Source organism: Telmatherina bonti (genome assembly GCF_933228915.1).
Source record: "Telmatherina bonti genome assembly, chromosome: 18".
Taxonomy (NCBI): Eukaryota; Metazoa; Chordata; class Actinopteri; order Atheriniformes; family Telmatherinidae; genus Telmatherina; species Telmatherina bonti.
The window spans coordinates 17866272-17883724 of record NC_136616.1 but is presented as its reverse complement, the minus strand read 5'-3'; the positions used below and the strand labels follow the sequence as shown (position 1 = coordinate 17883724).

The 17453-nt window shown below is 38.3% G+C and overlaps 1 protein-coding gene across 1 annotated transcript; it reads left to right on the top strand.

Annotated features, from left to right (window-relative positions):
- The first annotated feature begins 2703 nt into the window (after window positions 1–2703).
- Window positions 2704–17061, top strand: f13a1b (coagulation factor XIII, A1 polypeptide b). The gene is made up of 15 exons (XM_079257958.1): window positions 2704–2824; window positions 5480–5694; window positions 6682–6870; window positions 7158–7406; window positions 7486–7604; window positions 7669–7776; window positions 7862–8036; window positions 8918–9056; window positions 13543–13646; window positions 13779–13867; window positions 14124–14277; window positions 15018–15293; window positions 15441–15601; window positions 15920–16056; window positions 16345–17061. The coding sequence occupies exons 2-15, from the start codon at window positions 5508–5510 to the stop codon at window positions 16484–16486; spliced, it is 2229 nt and encodes a 742-aa protein (XP_079114084.1). The 5' UTR covers window positions 2704–2824; window positions 5480–5507; the 3' UTR covers window positions 16487–17061.
- Window positions 17062–17453: the final 392 nt, after the last annotated feature.

Here is a 17453-nt window from a genome sequence, read left to right as displayed (position 1 = left end):
TTTTCTAACATGTAAGACTTCTTAGAAACTTCACCAGGTTCTTCTTGTGCCCCCTGACCCAGCTTTGACCACAGACTTCTGTCCCAACATGTATTTGTGCTAGTATTTGATAAATGCTTTGGTGGCGGCTGGAGTGCTTTGGCAATCCAGAAACCAGTCATATAATTTTAACTCAGTTTTATTGCACAACATGCTCTTTATTAAGAACAAAACCTCAAACTACAAAAAAACCAACCAAAGAAGTGGACAGGTCAAACATACTGGGAAGGAAAACACATTTGAGTGGTTCAAATGATAACATAAGGATAAGCCAACACTTTAAATAAACACCACAATATGGCATCATAAGTCATATTATCACAAATAAATGACTGCCCACTTACCAACCACACCTGCAACTGTGATTTGCAACCCTAAACATAGCAGTTCTTCATAGCTGGCTAAAATAAATCCATCCATCCATCAAACTGGAGGTAAGACTGGAGGTAAGACTAAAATAAGAGACAAATTGGGGGAATAAAGATAAACATACTGAAATAGACACAAGTCATTGCAATGTGCATGAACTATCTTTTTTTTCTTTTAAAAAAGGAAACAAGCCACATGAGTACTTTGCATCGCTAAGCTAAAACATAACACCCCAGTTGCTTTATTTGTTAAGAAAAATAGCTCATTGGCCAATCAAATGGTAGCAACTCAATGCATTAAGGCATCTAGGCATGGTCAGTATAACTCCTGGAAATTTAGACTGAGCAGTATTTCAGAAACCGTTGATCTACTGGGATTTTCACTCGCAGATATCATCAGGGTTTACAGAGAATGATTTAAAAAAGAGAAAGTTTCCAGTGAGCAGCGATTGTCTGGACCAAAATGCTTTGCTAATGTGAGAGGTCAAAAGAGACTGGGCAAACTGGTTGATGATAAAAAAACAAAAACAAAACAAAAACCATAATAACTCAAATAAGTACTTTTTACAACAAAGGCATGCGGAATGGCTTCTCTGAACACATGTCAAACTTTGAAGTCGATGGTGCACAGCAGCAGAAGATCACACCATGTGTCACTGTTAGCAACAAAACATATTATGTTATATTAAGTATGGATTTTACAGCTCCATGCTGGATCTATAAAATCTGTATGGATTTTATAGATCTGGAAGTTGTGATGAATGTGTAAATATGTAAAACGATCAAATATGTAGCTATTCCATACTAAAATATAAAATAAAAGTTGAAAATGTTGATAAAGATGAAAATATTAAATAGAAATGTATTTATACAGTAGAATATTTTTAATATAAATTAGTTAATCAAACATTTTAAGATATCTAAAACTGGTTAATTTATAGATAAAGTATAAATGAAAATATAAATATCACATACAGTATATCATAGTATATATCTAATTTTTATGTATGATTTATGATTTATGTATAATTTAGTCAAGATATCAAATAAATGCAGACAAATAAAACATGTAAACAAATAAAACTATGTAAATGAGGCAAAACTTTACTTATTTTTCTACAGGAGTTTCTGGTTGTTCATAAAGTTTTTCTGAAAGGATAGTTTGTCACATGTAAACAATCTTGAAAATGTATAGCTCTTTGTCCTTTATCAACAAGAAATGTTAAGTTTTCGTTTTTTTATAGGTTATTATGCTAATTTTTTTACTGATCTGACCCACTGGAGACCAGACTGACCATCATATAACCCCCGAACTAAAAAGGACATGAACACTTGTGGTTTGGTCTTGGCACACTGATCCCAATAACCACAGCATACCATCTTCTGATGGCTGCATAAGCTACTGGCTTCCTGAACACAATGACATCACTGTACTGCAACGGCCTCCATAGTAACCAGATCTCAATTCAATAGAGCCATTTGGCACGCATCTATACACACACACACACACACACACACACACATTAATTAAAATCTTTTAATTAACAAAACACACATATAAATGTAATCAAACCAGCCCAGTGTGTGTGTGTGTGTATATATATATATATATATATATATATATATATATATATATATATATATATATATATATATATATATATATATATATATATATATATGTATATATATGTATATATATATATATATATATATATATATATATATATATATATATATATATATATATATATATATATATATATGTATATATATATATATATATATATATATATATATATATATATATATATATATATATATATATATATATATATATATACACACACACTGGGCTGGTTTGATTACATTTATATGTGTGTTTTGTTAATTAAAAGATTTTAATTAACTTTAATTTTAGATTTTAATGACAAGGGTCATAACCAAACTTTGCATCAAATTTTTCAGTTTGTCCTGTATGTTTGTTTTTGTTCTAAATGTATTCTGTAATAACTTCAGTGATCTGGGTTTAGTTCTGGTACAGATAACTTCCAGGTGCAAAGAGTAAAGAACACAGATGTGCTAAATTCTGTGTAAACAAAACCTCAGTCAGTCATTTTATCTATCTAAACCTTGTCCAGATGTGGGTTGAACAGAGATGGTACATTCCACATCCTGCTCCAAAGTTGGGCTGACACCCTCTGAAGCTCTGTTTCCCTGCAAAGGAGTCACACCCACACACACACACACACCCACTCAAACGTTCAGAGTTTCCTCACTTCAGTCCAGTATAAAAGCTGTGAAGACTCCTGGACAGAGTTGCTGCAGACCACTTCCAACCAACAGCAACTTCTCTTTCCAGCCTCACCTGAGGTGCATCCACCAGTAATAGTTACTTTACAGTGGAAAACTCACTGGTAAGTACAGTTTGGTTTTTTTTTGCTGCAACATTTTGGTTGTGTTGTTTATCATTTCCAGATGTGAGCTGAAAGTCAGTCATTTAAAGACCTAAAGGGTTGTTGTGCAAACTTTGAAACAGGCTCAGACTTACTAAAACAAAGCCTTGCAGACCACGATGAGCCATGTTGTAGCAAAACCAGTCTTTGTTGCATTTTCTTAATTAGTCTAAGTGAAATTCAATTTATCCCTCCCAAATAAAATTCAAAATTTGCAGAGAAGAATTAGTTGTCAGACAAATGTCTTTGAGGTTATTATCACATTTCTAAATGTGGATTTGCAGAGTTTCTAGATTATTGCATGCACTGCCCCGACTCTGCAGCAGTTCCTTCAATGTGAATGTTTCTATTTTTAGCTTAAAAATATATTTTACATCAACTTGAATTAGCTGGACAAGCATCTCAGTCTCAAATGTGAACATTTGATAAGGTCTCAGAGAGACACAATAGGTTAGATTAAACTATCTTATTGTGTCAAAATGCAAACAATTAACTGGTTTCAGCTTCAATTTGTTGTTTTATTTGGTTTTGTCTGTCAGAATATGATTGTGGAATAAATGCATTTGGAGTTTTAAAGAAAAACAATTTGTATTCCTTTTGCACAAATCTGTGACTAATGGGGATCAAAATAACTAATGATGAAAAGAATTTGTTGTAGCTGTTGTTAAAAATAAAACAGCTTGGGACGACGTCCAACTGCAACCATTAAGACAAAAATGGTAATAATAGATCCAGATCTTCATGCAGACTTTTCCCATATCCCTTTCTGGTTCATAGAAATCTGTTCTAAGCTGTAAATAATTTGGCACTTATGTCAACAACACAACTTCCTTCTAATAATAATAACACATGTATAGTCTGGTTTACAGTTGTGACAATAAAAGTGAACCTAAAAATGACTGATAACACCTTTAGTAGTTGTAGAAGTATTCAAAAGGGTTTTAATTTCTTTTTCTCTAAAAAACATTCCCATTCATGCTGAACCACGGTGAAAATTAAGTATTTCAGTGGCTCTATAAAGGTGACAACAATAAACCAAAAATCCAAATAACTACTGTGGGAATGAACATTTGGTCAATTTAAATCTGTCAATACACCACAGCGATGTAAACAAAGACCATCAGTGTGCTCTGCATGACTCATGGAACCCGACGAACATGAAATTTAACTAAAATTACATCAACCTTACAGCCCACATGGGGCGTTCCTTAAACCTGCATCCAACAGGCAGGGAAGGCCTGAGAGAAGCTGCTGCCTCTATGATTACATACTTATGTGCCAAGACTGACTTGGCCATTAAATACACAAGAGCTGTTTTCATTAGATGCTAACAGGGAACGCAGTCTGTCAAGCTGGTGGCACAAACACCTGGCTGAGAGGAAGACTTGCTGTTGCATAATGCAGGCGTGAGGAGGGGAGAAGTTAGGGAGGATGTTGAACTGCATGAGTCACCATTCAGCACAGTGAAGGCTCTGTTTCCTTCACTGTGGCCACCACCACCACAGATAGCTTCTGTGGGATGGCTCGAAATGGCAGAGTGGCAAACTGGCAGGCAAACAGGCAAAGGCTTTTTACATCTTAAGTCTTATATAACCTGCAGGAATTATTGTACTGTACATAAAATGAGCTTTTATTAGCTGTAGTAAACCAATATTTCAATCAATCAAAACTTTGTTTATAGAGCACTTTCACATACCATGAGGTAACCAATGTGCTGTACAGGTAAAATAAAATAAATCAACATTAATAGCATAAAAAAAACAGTTGAAAGATAATAAAAGAGTTAAAAAGACAAAATAAGACCTAGTGGTCATGCCCTCTGAAGGTAAAAGCCAATGTAAAAAGATGAGTTTTTAAAGGAGACTTGAAACCACTTGGAGTCCTAGCTGACTTCACAGAAAGAGGGAGACTGTTCCAGAGTTTGGGGGCTGCTGTAAAAAAGACTCTGTCTCCACGAGTCACGAGTCGAGTCCAAGGGACCACTAGAAGCATCTGGTCTTCAGATCTAAGAGCTCCAACAGTATGGTGATGCTGCAGAAGCTCAGAAAGGTACAAAGGTGCCAGACCGTTTAAACATTAAAAAGCCAGAAGTAAAATAATTGTATTCCTAAATTGACTGGAAGTAGTTCATATTGTGGCTGAACCTTTAAGTAATGAGGAATTCGCGCTTCAGTTGTTTATACGAGTACAAGGACAAAAAGCAGCTGGTTATCAAAACAAAATTTCTGTTTTGCACATAACATTTTGTTTAATAAGACTCGATCAATGTGAAGTGTTGAAACTTACTCTTCTCTCTGCAACTGCAACAACATAATGTATGCAAAGAATGAAAAAAAAAACTTCCTTCATCAGTGGCTTACAGGAAGAGGAGTGTCTCAAACGCCTCTCCACCAAAACCCACAAACACATGGTAACCACTCATGATAGACAAGCGCTTGAAGCTGTCATTGTACTTTTAAAGTAGTGTGAAAGGGTGGTTTTGTCTCTTGCAAATAAAAAAGAATGAAAATATCACCCTGTTGTTCATATCATAAACATGACATCAACCTGTACTAGACTGAACATGACAAGCTGACGAAGCTGTGCCTGATACTGTTTTCGAATGTCCCTTCTTAGTTTTACAACAGCCCACCATAAAGTGACCATGACTGACCACAGTGCCAGTGCAACCCCATCTCCTGCCCCCCCTACTCCCACTGGACGTCCTCCCAAGGTGGGCAACCGAGGACGCACAACAGGTCCTGTTGACAGTTCCAACTCTGAAACAACTGACATCCCTGAGATTGAGTACTTTGGCATGCCTGGTCCGAGAGGATACCCACCTCTCACAGGTAAGGATCAAAACCTGTTTTAAGGGGGAAAAAAATCTAATTCAAACATGTAAAATGTGAACATCTTAACAGATGGGGTTGTCAGACATAATATGGAAAAGGTTATGTGGTGCATAGGGTGTTGCTGCATGGGGAAGATAAAGTCCTTTTCCTGTCAGTGATATAGTTTCCATGAGGTTTTGTACATGCCTGACATATGAATGACAATCGAACTGGATAAATTCTGCTGACTTCCTGCTGCGTTTCACTCCACTGAGCCACAACCAGATGTGACTGGAATTTACGAATGCTCTGACTGGAATATATTCCAACTGGAAGCAAACAACCACAAATGAGTCTTTTAAACCACAGATGTTTTTGATAAGGTAGAAAACTGCTCTAAAAGATATGGCTGAATCACCAATACTTAAGTTTATGTAATAGCTGATTGCACATAGACAGATTCTTACTGCCAAATGAGGCAAACATGGAAAATAAGACTTTTTCATGTGTGACATTTGGATTGTGGTTTATTTAGTATTAGAGTTTATCACAAACCATCAACATTACCAAGGCATCATTAATTCAACTTTAATTCAGATTTATTTGTATAGCGCCACTTCACAACAATGTTGTCACAGGGCACTTTACATACACGAATCAACATACACATAATTTAGAGCCAAGTCATATATATCCTATAATAGAAACCAACTGATTAAATTGAGTCATGACTTCGATCCAATCCCCCACCCTGAGCATGCACGAGGGGACAGTGTAAAGGAAAAAACTACCCTTTAACAGGAAGAAAACCTCCGGCAGAACCCAGCTCAGGGAGGGCATCCATCTGCCTCGACTGGTTGGGGTGGAGACGACAGCAAAGACAGATCAACATGTACAACTGCACTGAATCACTTTGTAATTGTAGAAAATGACAAACACAGCTCACCCATCATACCTATCTCACCTCATGTTTTTCTCTCTCCCTGTCGTTTTTCGCCCATTTAGAGTTTTTGGACATCTGGGATGTTGACATGATGAAGAGGCCTGATGACAGCAACAAGATGAATCACCACACCATGCTGTTCAGCTCTGACTATCTCATCGTCCGCAGAGGACAAGAGTTCCAGGTCAGGATCACCTTCAATCGTGCCTACAAACCTGACGAAGACAAGTTTGCGGTGGAGTTTGTCATTGGTAAGATGAGTGAACTTTAATCAAGTATATGTTCACAATGGAGGAAAAGCTCTTATTAAAGATTATTAACTGCAATAACAGTACTGGCAACACAGAAGTGTAGTGGTTAGCAGTGTAACTGCACAGCAAGAAGGTTGCTTCAAGCCTCATATAGGGGGAGATTTCAACAACGGCCTTTCTGTGTGGAATTTTTATGTTCTCCCCATGTATGTGTGGGTTCTCTCTGGGTACTCTGCATTACATTTAACCAAATGTTTCCATTTACAGAATTGTTTCCGTTTTCTCAGGTTCCAGCCCTGAGTACAGCAAGGGCACCTACATTCCTGTCTTTCCTACGAAAGACCGCCAAAGCTCCTGGGAAGGATGCATTAAAGCGACCTCTGACAATGTGGTCACCATGGGGATAACCCCCAGGGCCGACTGCATTGTGGGGAAATATCACATGTATGTCGCAGTGCTGACACCCTTTGGCATCCGTAGGACTAAACAGGACAGCAGCCGAGATCTTTACATCCTCTTCAATCCCTGGGTGGAGGGTTTGTAATGCTCATAATCGTGAAGCTTCTTTTAAAATCTGCTATCAGATACTGAGTTGTATTTTGTTCCTTTGTCCAGCTGATGCTGTATTTCTGGATGATGAGGAAGAGAGGGAGGAGTGTGTGATGAATGAGATGGGGATCATCTATCATGGTGCCTATGAAGATGTTGCTGAGAGAAACTGGAACTATGGACAGGTAGGAGAAAGCTACTTTTAAAAACACTGCTGAAGTTTTATCATTAAAATGTTCAATTTCTTAGTTCAATTATGGCGTCCTGGATGCCTGTCTGTACATCATGGACCGGTCTGAAATGCCCATCACCAACAGAGGAGATCCCATCAAAGTCACCAGAAAGGCTTCTGCCATGGTGAGGGCATGAAGAACTCTTAATGTACTAAATTGTCTACTAAAATGTGAAGAAAAATCAAAGCAAATCAATGTTTTCTCCACAGCTGAACTCCCGTGACGACGAAGGCGTGTTAGTGGGGAACTGGAGCGGTGACTACACCTATGGAGTGGCGCCCACTTCCTGGACTGGTAGCACAGACATCCTGCTTGGCTACGCCAACAGCAAGATGCCTGTCTGCTACGCTCAGTGCTGGGTCTACGCCGCCGTCTTCAACACCTGTGAGATCTACACTTTCACAAAACCTGCAGAGTCATCAAAGCTGTTTAAAATCAGACCAGAAATGTATTTTATTTTTTAAAACAAATGTTTGGAGAAAAAAGGGAAAAAATATGACAACGAGCACTCAATATGAGAGGAAAGAGCATGCAAACAATATCACACTACACTGCAACCTACTGATGACCTGCTCAGGGTGTACCCTACCTCTTGCTCATTGATTGCTGGAAAAGGCTACAGCTTCCCCATGACCCTGAATTGGACTAAGCAGTTACAAAACAAGGATGGAAGGGTGGCACTGCAACCTTCAACCACTAGAGGAAGGAAAAGAAGTGTTGAAGCACCTTTGTTCAGTTTTTTACCCCCTTTCCACCACTGGTGCTCATGTAGTCTGTACCAGCTCACTGAGTTACCAAATGGAGGCTAAAGTCATTTATGTCCGATGATTAGCTCAGCTTTACTGGACTGTAACGCGTTATAAGGCACACTGCAGTTATTACACGTTTCCCTGCTGCAACACCCCTAATTCAAATGAAATGGATCTCTGTAAAGCACTCCACAAGTCTGCCATTTGGTTTGGTCAGGGTTTGTTGCAGCAAGGGAACATTGAAAGTCTGTCAGATGGTGGGCCTTGAAGACGGAAGTTGGGGATCCCTGTTTTAGACAACAGTTCACAAGAAATGTGTTCTTTCTTTCTAAAAATTCAGAACAGAGTTTTCTTTGTTTTTAAAGTATAAACATTAGCACATTGCATTGACATTGTTGCATTGACCGTTAGTTAGCCAGCGAGCTAAGCTCTGTATGCTACACATTCACTTTTCAGCTGTAAATCAAACTAAAAGATAATTGGACTGGTAATAGAGATCTGTTTAATGTCTTCCAGTCCTGCGCTGTCTGGGCATCCCATCTAGGGTTGTCACCAACTTCTTCTCTGCTCACGACAACGATGGAAATTTGAAGATGGACATAATCCTGGATGAAAATGGCAGAATCGACCGAAACCGCACCAGGGACTCCATCTGGTACGTTCTCCTTTCAGAATAAATCTCATGACAGAACTTTATCACATGGATATGTAGTTTTCACCTACCTGCAGATAGACCCATTAGTGTTTGTATCTGTTGACCTTAAAAGGATGAAAAAAAAGTAAGGCAGTCGAATTATATTTATTTACATTACAATGCCAGAAAAGTCAAAAAGGTATCAAAGAATATTCCTGCTAGTAGTCATCACCCTACGGACTATCCTCTTCTTCATTTTCTAAATTATTACTTTTGTTTTTAAAATAAATTAATGAATAAATAAATAAATAAATAAATAAAATAAACACTAGACATTGCAATTTTGGCATAGTTAAAGTACTTTTCGTTTTTATTATAATTTGTGACAGTCTTTGTTAGTGTGTGTGTCTTCACTTTGTAAATAAAACAATTTTTAATCAATTATATCCCCATGGCATTTCAGTTACATACTGAATCATGAGTCTTCACTTAGATTGTAAAATCTTTTTGTTGTTCCACGGTGACAGACATTACCCAATTACACTTAAGCCTCTAACACAGGGGTCTCCAACTCCAGTTGTACCATGGGAACACTGAAACCTGCAGGATGGTAGCTCACGAGGACTGCAGCTGGAAATCCCTGCTCTAACATTATGTAAACAAACCTTGTTTACTCAGGTTTTCATGACATGGTGACTTCACTGTCATATTACTGCATGATAATGTTTACCTGCTACATCTGGATACATTAAAACACACTGTTGTGCTCATACATAAAGACGAAAATCAAACATATGAATCAGTGATGATTTCATGGTCTCTGAGGATCCCAAGCAAATTTTCAGTCGGCCCCTCTAACTTGCCCTTTATTATGGTATTTTAAACTTATAACATTGACAATAACTTGTTATTAATGTTATCTTTAAAGGTGTTGTTACTGCATTAAATTATTCAGTTGCAACTTTTAATGTTTTTTGATGGCTTTCACTTCTTCCACTGACTTCTGCTTCATTATTTACTGTAGCGTATTATCATTAACATTAACCTGGAATCCAATGTCGGAGCGACAGTGGGTGTTTTAATTATTAATTCGCTGTGTCCTTAGACAAGCGGACGATCCCGGGGCACCACCCAGCCCTAAATTTGTTATACGATCAGGCAGGGAATACCGTAATATGACAATATTTGTCTAATAACAGATAACCATCAGTCTCAAAATACGCTTACTGTAAGTTCTCGTCAGAGGGCACAAATCACTTCTCAAAGATCGATCACGCTACCACGACTTCCTAAAATATAACACACTTTATTAAAAACCACACCGGTTAAAATCATCAGGCACAAATGAAATTAATAATGTAAACCAGAAATAGTGTCAGCAAGCATCAAATACTGAATTAGTTAAGATGAGAGAGAGAGAGAGAGAGAGAGAGAGAGAGCGAGAGAGAGAGAGAGTATGGAAGCTCGAGCCGAGCCAGCAACAAAAATGTAAAATAAAATTATTAAAGATAAAGTTATGTAAGCAGCTTACATAACTTACACAACTAGGAAGGTTGGAAAGATGGCAAGTCTAATGAAGTTAACTAACTATGTCAGGGTAGACTATCAGGTGGATACCGGGGGAATGGATTTAAAAAGGGCAGCTTATGCTTACTAAGACACCAGCTGGATCGGAGACAGTGGAATAATGGGTTGGCCTTACTTCAGCGCCTTGGTGGTCGAGAACCCGAACCTTGGGTCCAGTGGGCAAGGATTCAGTGGTCGTCCTGATACTTGTCCAAAGGGGACCTCCGCAGAAGTCAGGAGCTCGCCTGGAACCGCCTGGTTCGACGTCTGAAGCTGGACCCAACTCCGATTAGAATCCACGGGTCACGAGTGCCGGCAAAGTCCTGGGATCGGCTGGAGCATTAACGTTCGGGTCGTCCGTACGTTACTGGTCACAGTCTTTGTGGGCCGGGAAAGCAGCTTCAATGGTGTGTCAGAAGCAAAATAATTGTTCAGCCAGAATTGGATGAGTTTTCTGGTGTTAAGCAGTCGAGCGAGCTTACTGTATTAAAAAACTAACACAGCACCAGACAGACAAAAACAAGACTAAAGCAAACATCAAACGAAAACGAAGAGAAAAAAAGCAAGAGGAAAACAAGACAAGAAAAACAAAAGAAAAGGAAAAAAGAGAAAAACAAAAGAAAACAAGCGAGAAAAAACAAGAGAAAATCAAACAAGAGCAGAAAAAACACAAGAGAGCGAGTCCCGGGAAGACCCGCAGTTAAATTTGCCGGCGCTCTGGGGCGGACTTTAGATTGTCCAATCAGAGCGCAGGGGTCAGGACATGGGATCTGAAAGTTTGGTCAAAATACTAAGTTCTTGGGGAATTAAACTAAACATTTTTCCAACCTCAAAACATGTCTATAAAATCCATTTATAGATGAGAAGAAGTATGAATGATCCTTATAAACATGAACCTTAAAACAGTTTTGCTGCTGTCAAAAGGGGAAAAGGTTTGTTAACAGGTACCAGACATTTCAATACATTTCATCAATGATTTTCACTTTCCACGGACCTGGTGGGTCAAGAAATCATTTCCACACAACAAGTTCTTACTTTGAGTCAGAGTCGTTAATAACAACAGCATATAATGTTAATCATGGTGTATTTAATCAGCCTGAAATGCATTTCTCAACCTGTTCGAGGGTGTCTGCTAGATGGCACCATTGCTCCATCCAAGGAATCATAGAAATGAACTAACTTCCTAACTTCTGTGGATTTCACATCTGAAAAACGGTTAAAGTCTTGGATTAACTTAGAAAGGAAGAAGAGTCCATTTATCCAGGTGTGCTGAGGATACATCCAGTATTTTATACAGTTTTGAATTCAGAGCTTAAAGGTTCTGCTCTGGAATCTGGTCTTTGTGTGCTGTGGATACAAAGGGACCTCCTGGGGTGATGGACAACAGGCTCTTACCAGGGTCCAACTTCAAAAGGGTGCCACAGTCTGTCTGTGTAGACATTTCCTACCAGGAACAAGATAAAACCAGTAGGGTTCCTGGTTTAAAGTGGAGGTCTGTCTAAGATGGATCGGATTTTTAGGGCTTTCATTGAGCTCTGTTTTGGAGATGTGTGGATGGACTTCCTTTTGAAGTAGAAAGTCCTGAGTTCTTATCTGATTCGGGGGTTAATTCGGCCTTGGGAGGTTGCTACATTACTATTATGATTTAATTAAACAGGGGCAATATAATTTAATGCAGTTTCAGTACAGAAAATTAAATTACATGCTGACATCTGCATTATGACATTTTAGGAATACATTCAAAGCTAATACAGCAGATACATAAGTAGTTTTCAAAAGCATAAAGCCGAGTGGACATGGAAAATAAAACATAAGCACCACTTGCACAGACTAACCTTCATCCACACACTTTAGCAGTACATATCTGATTTCTTGCCTATGCATAGCATAATTTCACATTATTAGCTTTACACTTAAGCTGAACAAGACAGCTTCAATCTGATATCATCCAGGTTATCTATTTATGTTGTCATCCCCCACGCAGTCATTCATTTATTCGTTCAATTTCTGAACTGCTTAGTCCAATTAAAGGTCACAGGGAAGAACTAACCCAGCAATCATTGGGCAGGAGGCAGGGTATAGCCCGGACAGGTCGCCAGCCCATCACAGGCCCAGGTAGTCATCAAGAGCACCAATTAGCTTATGGATTATCAACTGTACTTGCAACTTTCTTGGTCTCTTCCTTACTCTTCCTGTTCTTTTCTGTCTTTCTTTTGTCACTACCAGATAGAAAACCTCTTATTTTTATAAACCTGCTCTCTCAGTTCATTTACGTAAGACCCACCGCTACATGTGACAATAGTGGTAAGTGCAGTTGGGAATTCTGGAGTGGTCGGCCATTGGCAATACAAACTCTCCACACTGCTCTATCTTCATTAAAAGTTTGTTGGCCTTTGGAGGCCGTCTGCTGGCTTGGGTCCCCAAGCATTTGCCCGGTTTGCTTGTTGGCAAGCAACACCTCTGGTTGGAATTAATACATGAAATACATGTGGAGACTTAGATGTCAATTAAATCATAGTTGGGGTTTGTAAAATATGGATGGTTTGAGTTTGCATGTTTTAATCTTCCTGTACTGCATTTACTTTGAACACATGAGGATTTTCCCCCAATAAACAACCTACACGTATTGCCATCTCACAATTTTCAACCCTGTTAATAAGAACCAAAGCACCAATGCTTTAATTATGTAAGTTCTGTAGCTTTTTTCTTCATACCAACCCTCAAGATTTAAAACCATTTTTCTTTTCCTGGAAACATTGAGGCTTTCTCAGAACACCCTCGGGGTAAGCTGAACCCCATTCAGCCTGGATGTTAATAGGGATCAGAATAAGTGCCAAAGTTGTGGTTTCCAGATCAACGAAGGCCAATTTAAGACAATATTAGGCATAAAAAGTACTTCACTCCCATTTTCTGTAGTAACGTTTAACGTATGACTTGGCAGGAACTATCACTGCTGGAATGAGTGCTACATGTCCAGACCAGACCTCCCTCATGGCTTTGGAGGCTGGCAGGTTGTGGATGCAACACCGCAGGAGACCAGTGATGGTAAATAATGATAATATGAACCAGTATATCGGATAGTGTAACAGGAGGAAATTTCATTTTCTGTATTTTTAAGTCAGTTTGAAATTGAATGCAATGTAATGAATTGAATTTCTTCCTGCATTATCTATAAAGGTATGTACAGATGTGGACCTGCATCCGTCAAGGCCATCAAGCATGGACAGATTTGTTTCCAGTTTGATGCCCCCTTTGTGTTTGCTGAGGTAAAGATCTTCTGTATTGGCTTAATTCAAACGATCTGGATTAAAGGACATCACTAAGTAGACCTCTTTTATTTTACTGCTCTGCAGCTTGAATATTGTTTCTTCATTCATAAGTCACTTCCCCTAAATAACTAACTGTACATCCAAATGTAAAATGTCTTTAACAACCATCCTTTGTTATGTTTAGTGGCTAAAACACAAGTCATCTGAGGTCAGATCTAGTCCAGTAGACATTTTTCCATCTTTTTCTCTGCAGGTTAACAGTGATGTGGTGTTTTATTCCCGGAGGAAAGACGGGACCATGGAACCAGTCAAAGTGAACCAAACTCACGTCGGCCGCATGGTTTTGACCAAATCTCCAGGAGACGAGACACGACGCGACATCACCGATCAATATAAGTTCCCTGAAGGTCAGTGAACACATCAAAAGACACGTCTCAGTGAAATAAGAAGCAGCAGAGGCATTTCTTCTTCCCTGGTTTCTGATTTGTCTGTGTTTATTGTAAAGTGCTGCCTGGTTGACTTAAGATGAGAACTGAATGAACAAGACATCACAACTAAATTGCTCGATTGCAAATATGAATACATGAATACATTTACCTTGACACATAATGACACATAATGAAAGCAGAACGACGTGAAACACTGAAGCAGAAAATAATTTCTTCATCTTTACAAGATTGATTGCATCTCTCAGCCAGTCTGTATGTCTGGTTTACTGTATTTGTTATCATGTGAAAAAAATGCCACATAGAAAAAGTAAAATAACAAAATAAAAAACATAATGGACCAGTGCTGAAACCTATGATTATTCATTGGTTCGTATGTGCCTCGCATGAGACCAGAACGTGCCAGTTGGCATGTTGGGGTTAGGGTTTGGATTGGGGTTGGGGTTAGGGATGTTTTTCATGGTGTCACCCCGACTTTAGCCAAAGAGTGAACTTTGGAACAGAGCACTTCAGACAATTCTGGCCCATAATTTCCCACAATTTGATGTTTTATTTTCTCACAGAGGAAGTTCTCATATCTGTTTTGTACAAATATTCTAAAAGGTAAAGAATCTTTACCAGAAATAAAACCTAAACACTGATTTTATTATTTTGTTTCTGGAAAAGAAAAAAGCACATTAAAGTATTTTAATCCAATTCAGGCAGCACGGAGGAGCGGACCGTCCTGGAAAAGGCAGAGGAGTACGGCTGTAAGCGGGAAAAGTCCAACCCAAGTGTGGGTGATGTGGACCTGATCTTGCCAACCCTCGAGATCAGCGTCGGTGACGACTTTGAGCTGGACGTCGAGTTCATGAACCGGAGCGACCAGCAGCGTACAGTGGAAGCCTACATCAGTGGGAGCGTGGTGTATTATACCGGAGTCTCTGGTGATGAGTTCCTGTTCAAGACCCCCACTGTCAAGATTCAGCCTCAAAAAAGTAGGTGGTGAGGAAAATGGCTCAAACTGATGTTAAAGTCCAAATATTTGACAAGAAGGTGGCATAAATATCACTTATTATTTCACCAAGCTGTTTTTTTCCATATAATCTGACTACTATAATTAGAGTTATGTTTGTAATTGACAGGCATGAAGGAGTATGTAAAAATACAGTCAAAGAACTACATGAAACATCTGGTGGAACAAGCTAACCTTCACTTTATTGTCACCGGGAAGATCAAAGAGACCAACCAGATCATCACTGCTATGAAAATTGTCACTCTGCGCAATCCCAAACTCATCGTCGAGGTCTGGAATTATTCTGTCCGTCTAACTCGTTGGTGTTAATAAGGAGAAAACATTCCTTACATAATAAATGTCCATTTATCTCAGCCTCAATATAATAACTGCATTCCTACAGTATTTCTAATTTAACATTGGGGTGTGTGTGTATGTATATATATATATATATATATATATATATATATATATATATATATATATATATATATATATATATATATATATATATATATATATATATATATATATATATATATATGTATGTATAAAAAACTTTGAATATCTTGAATTTGTGAGGTTTTATATGTCTTGTATGTTCTTTAGGTGGCTGGCAGAGGCAAAGTGAGTGAAGAGATGATGGCAACCGTACAGTTTACAAACCCCTTCAGCTTCAGTCTGGAAGGGGTTTTCATTCGTATGGAGGGACCAGGGATCATGCCACCCAAGGATAAATATTACAGGTGAGGCAGAGAAAGGGGTCTGCATAGTTGATCACTGAAAATCCTGTTGTTTGCTTCTGTAAATGTCAATATCAGTTGCATTGATAAGAAAAAGGTTAATAAGTAATATAATATATCTACTGTCATCATTTAATTATATAAAGGAAGTATGAGCTCATTGGTCATTCACTAAATAAGGATATCAACCTTTATGATGTAGCATTTCTTTATCATCAGCCATTGGTGTATTTATGTTTGAAAACTCAGTCCAGTCCATGGTGGTCTCTAACTCAAACACTGCTGCTTCAGTCTGATTACAGGAGGCACCTCTCTGACCTGGACCGAGCTGTTCACCCCGCAGAGGCCTGGCAAAACCAGGTTGATCGCTACGCTCGACTGCCCCGCTCTCAGACAGGTCTACGGCCAGGCGTCGGTCACCATCCAGCCCTGAGGACCGCTGCAGCGTCGCTGCCACCCACAACCTCAGTCGGCTTCACTTATATCTATATAAGCCTATAAGGTAGACATGTAACTTTAGATGTAGGTTTAGTAACTATGACAACAAGGTGGTTTTAAAACACCACAGAGGCTAAAAATAGTTCAGATGGATTTATTAAAAACAGTATTAAGGAATATTTGCAACTGAATTAAAACAAAAACAAGATCTGCTTAAAGATTTTATAGTTCAAACATTTGATTTGTTTTGTTTTTTTTAAATTGGTAAACTTAAGCTGCATTAATAGATGTTTTTTTCTTATAAAGTTCATGGTGCTAACATCTTAGCTGTTGAACAACCACAGCCAATTTTGAATAAGTATGTATTTTCATATAGACTTAAAACTAATCATGTAAATTACTTAAAACATTGATTAGCATACCTTTTATACGGCCTAAGTGGTAATAAAAATTTGTTCCTACATATTTTCAGCAGTTATAGCAGCATTTCATGTTTCCATATAAACCAAGTCTTGCTTCCAGCTTCTCTCCTTTATGATTAAATGAAACTATAAACCAAATTAAAGATAAACTGCAGCATTTTACGTCACCGTCTCGTTATTGTGTGTTTGTGTGTGTCAGAGGAATGGGGAAGTAATGATCAGAAGCTAATTTTATTCCATTCTGAGAAAAGGCACTTCGGAGATTTGCATGTAAATGATACAACAGATACTTAAAACACATCACAGTGATTCACTGAATGATTTGAATTGTTCATCAATTTTGTCCACACAGCAGTGATGTTATTATAATATAGACATTTCCTCCTCTCGTAACTTGCTCACTTTATCTGTGCGTTGCTAAGTTGTATAATTAAAAACATGAACTTTAAAGCTTATCCTGATAATAACCCTTTCATGGACTCCATAAGACCTTAAAGACAGTTAATGGGGATCATTTTAACAGTAAACAATAAACTTTTT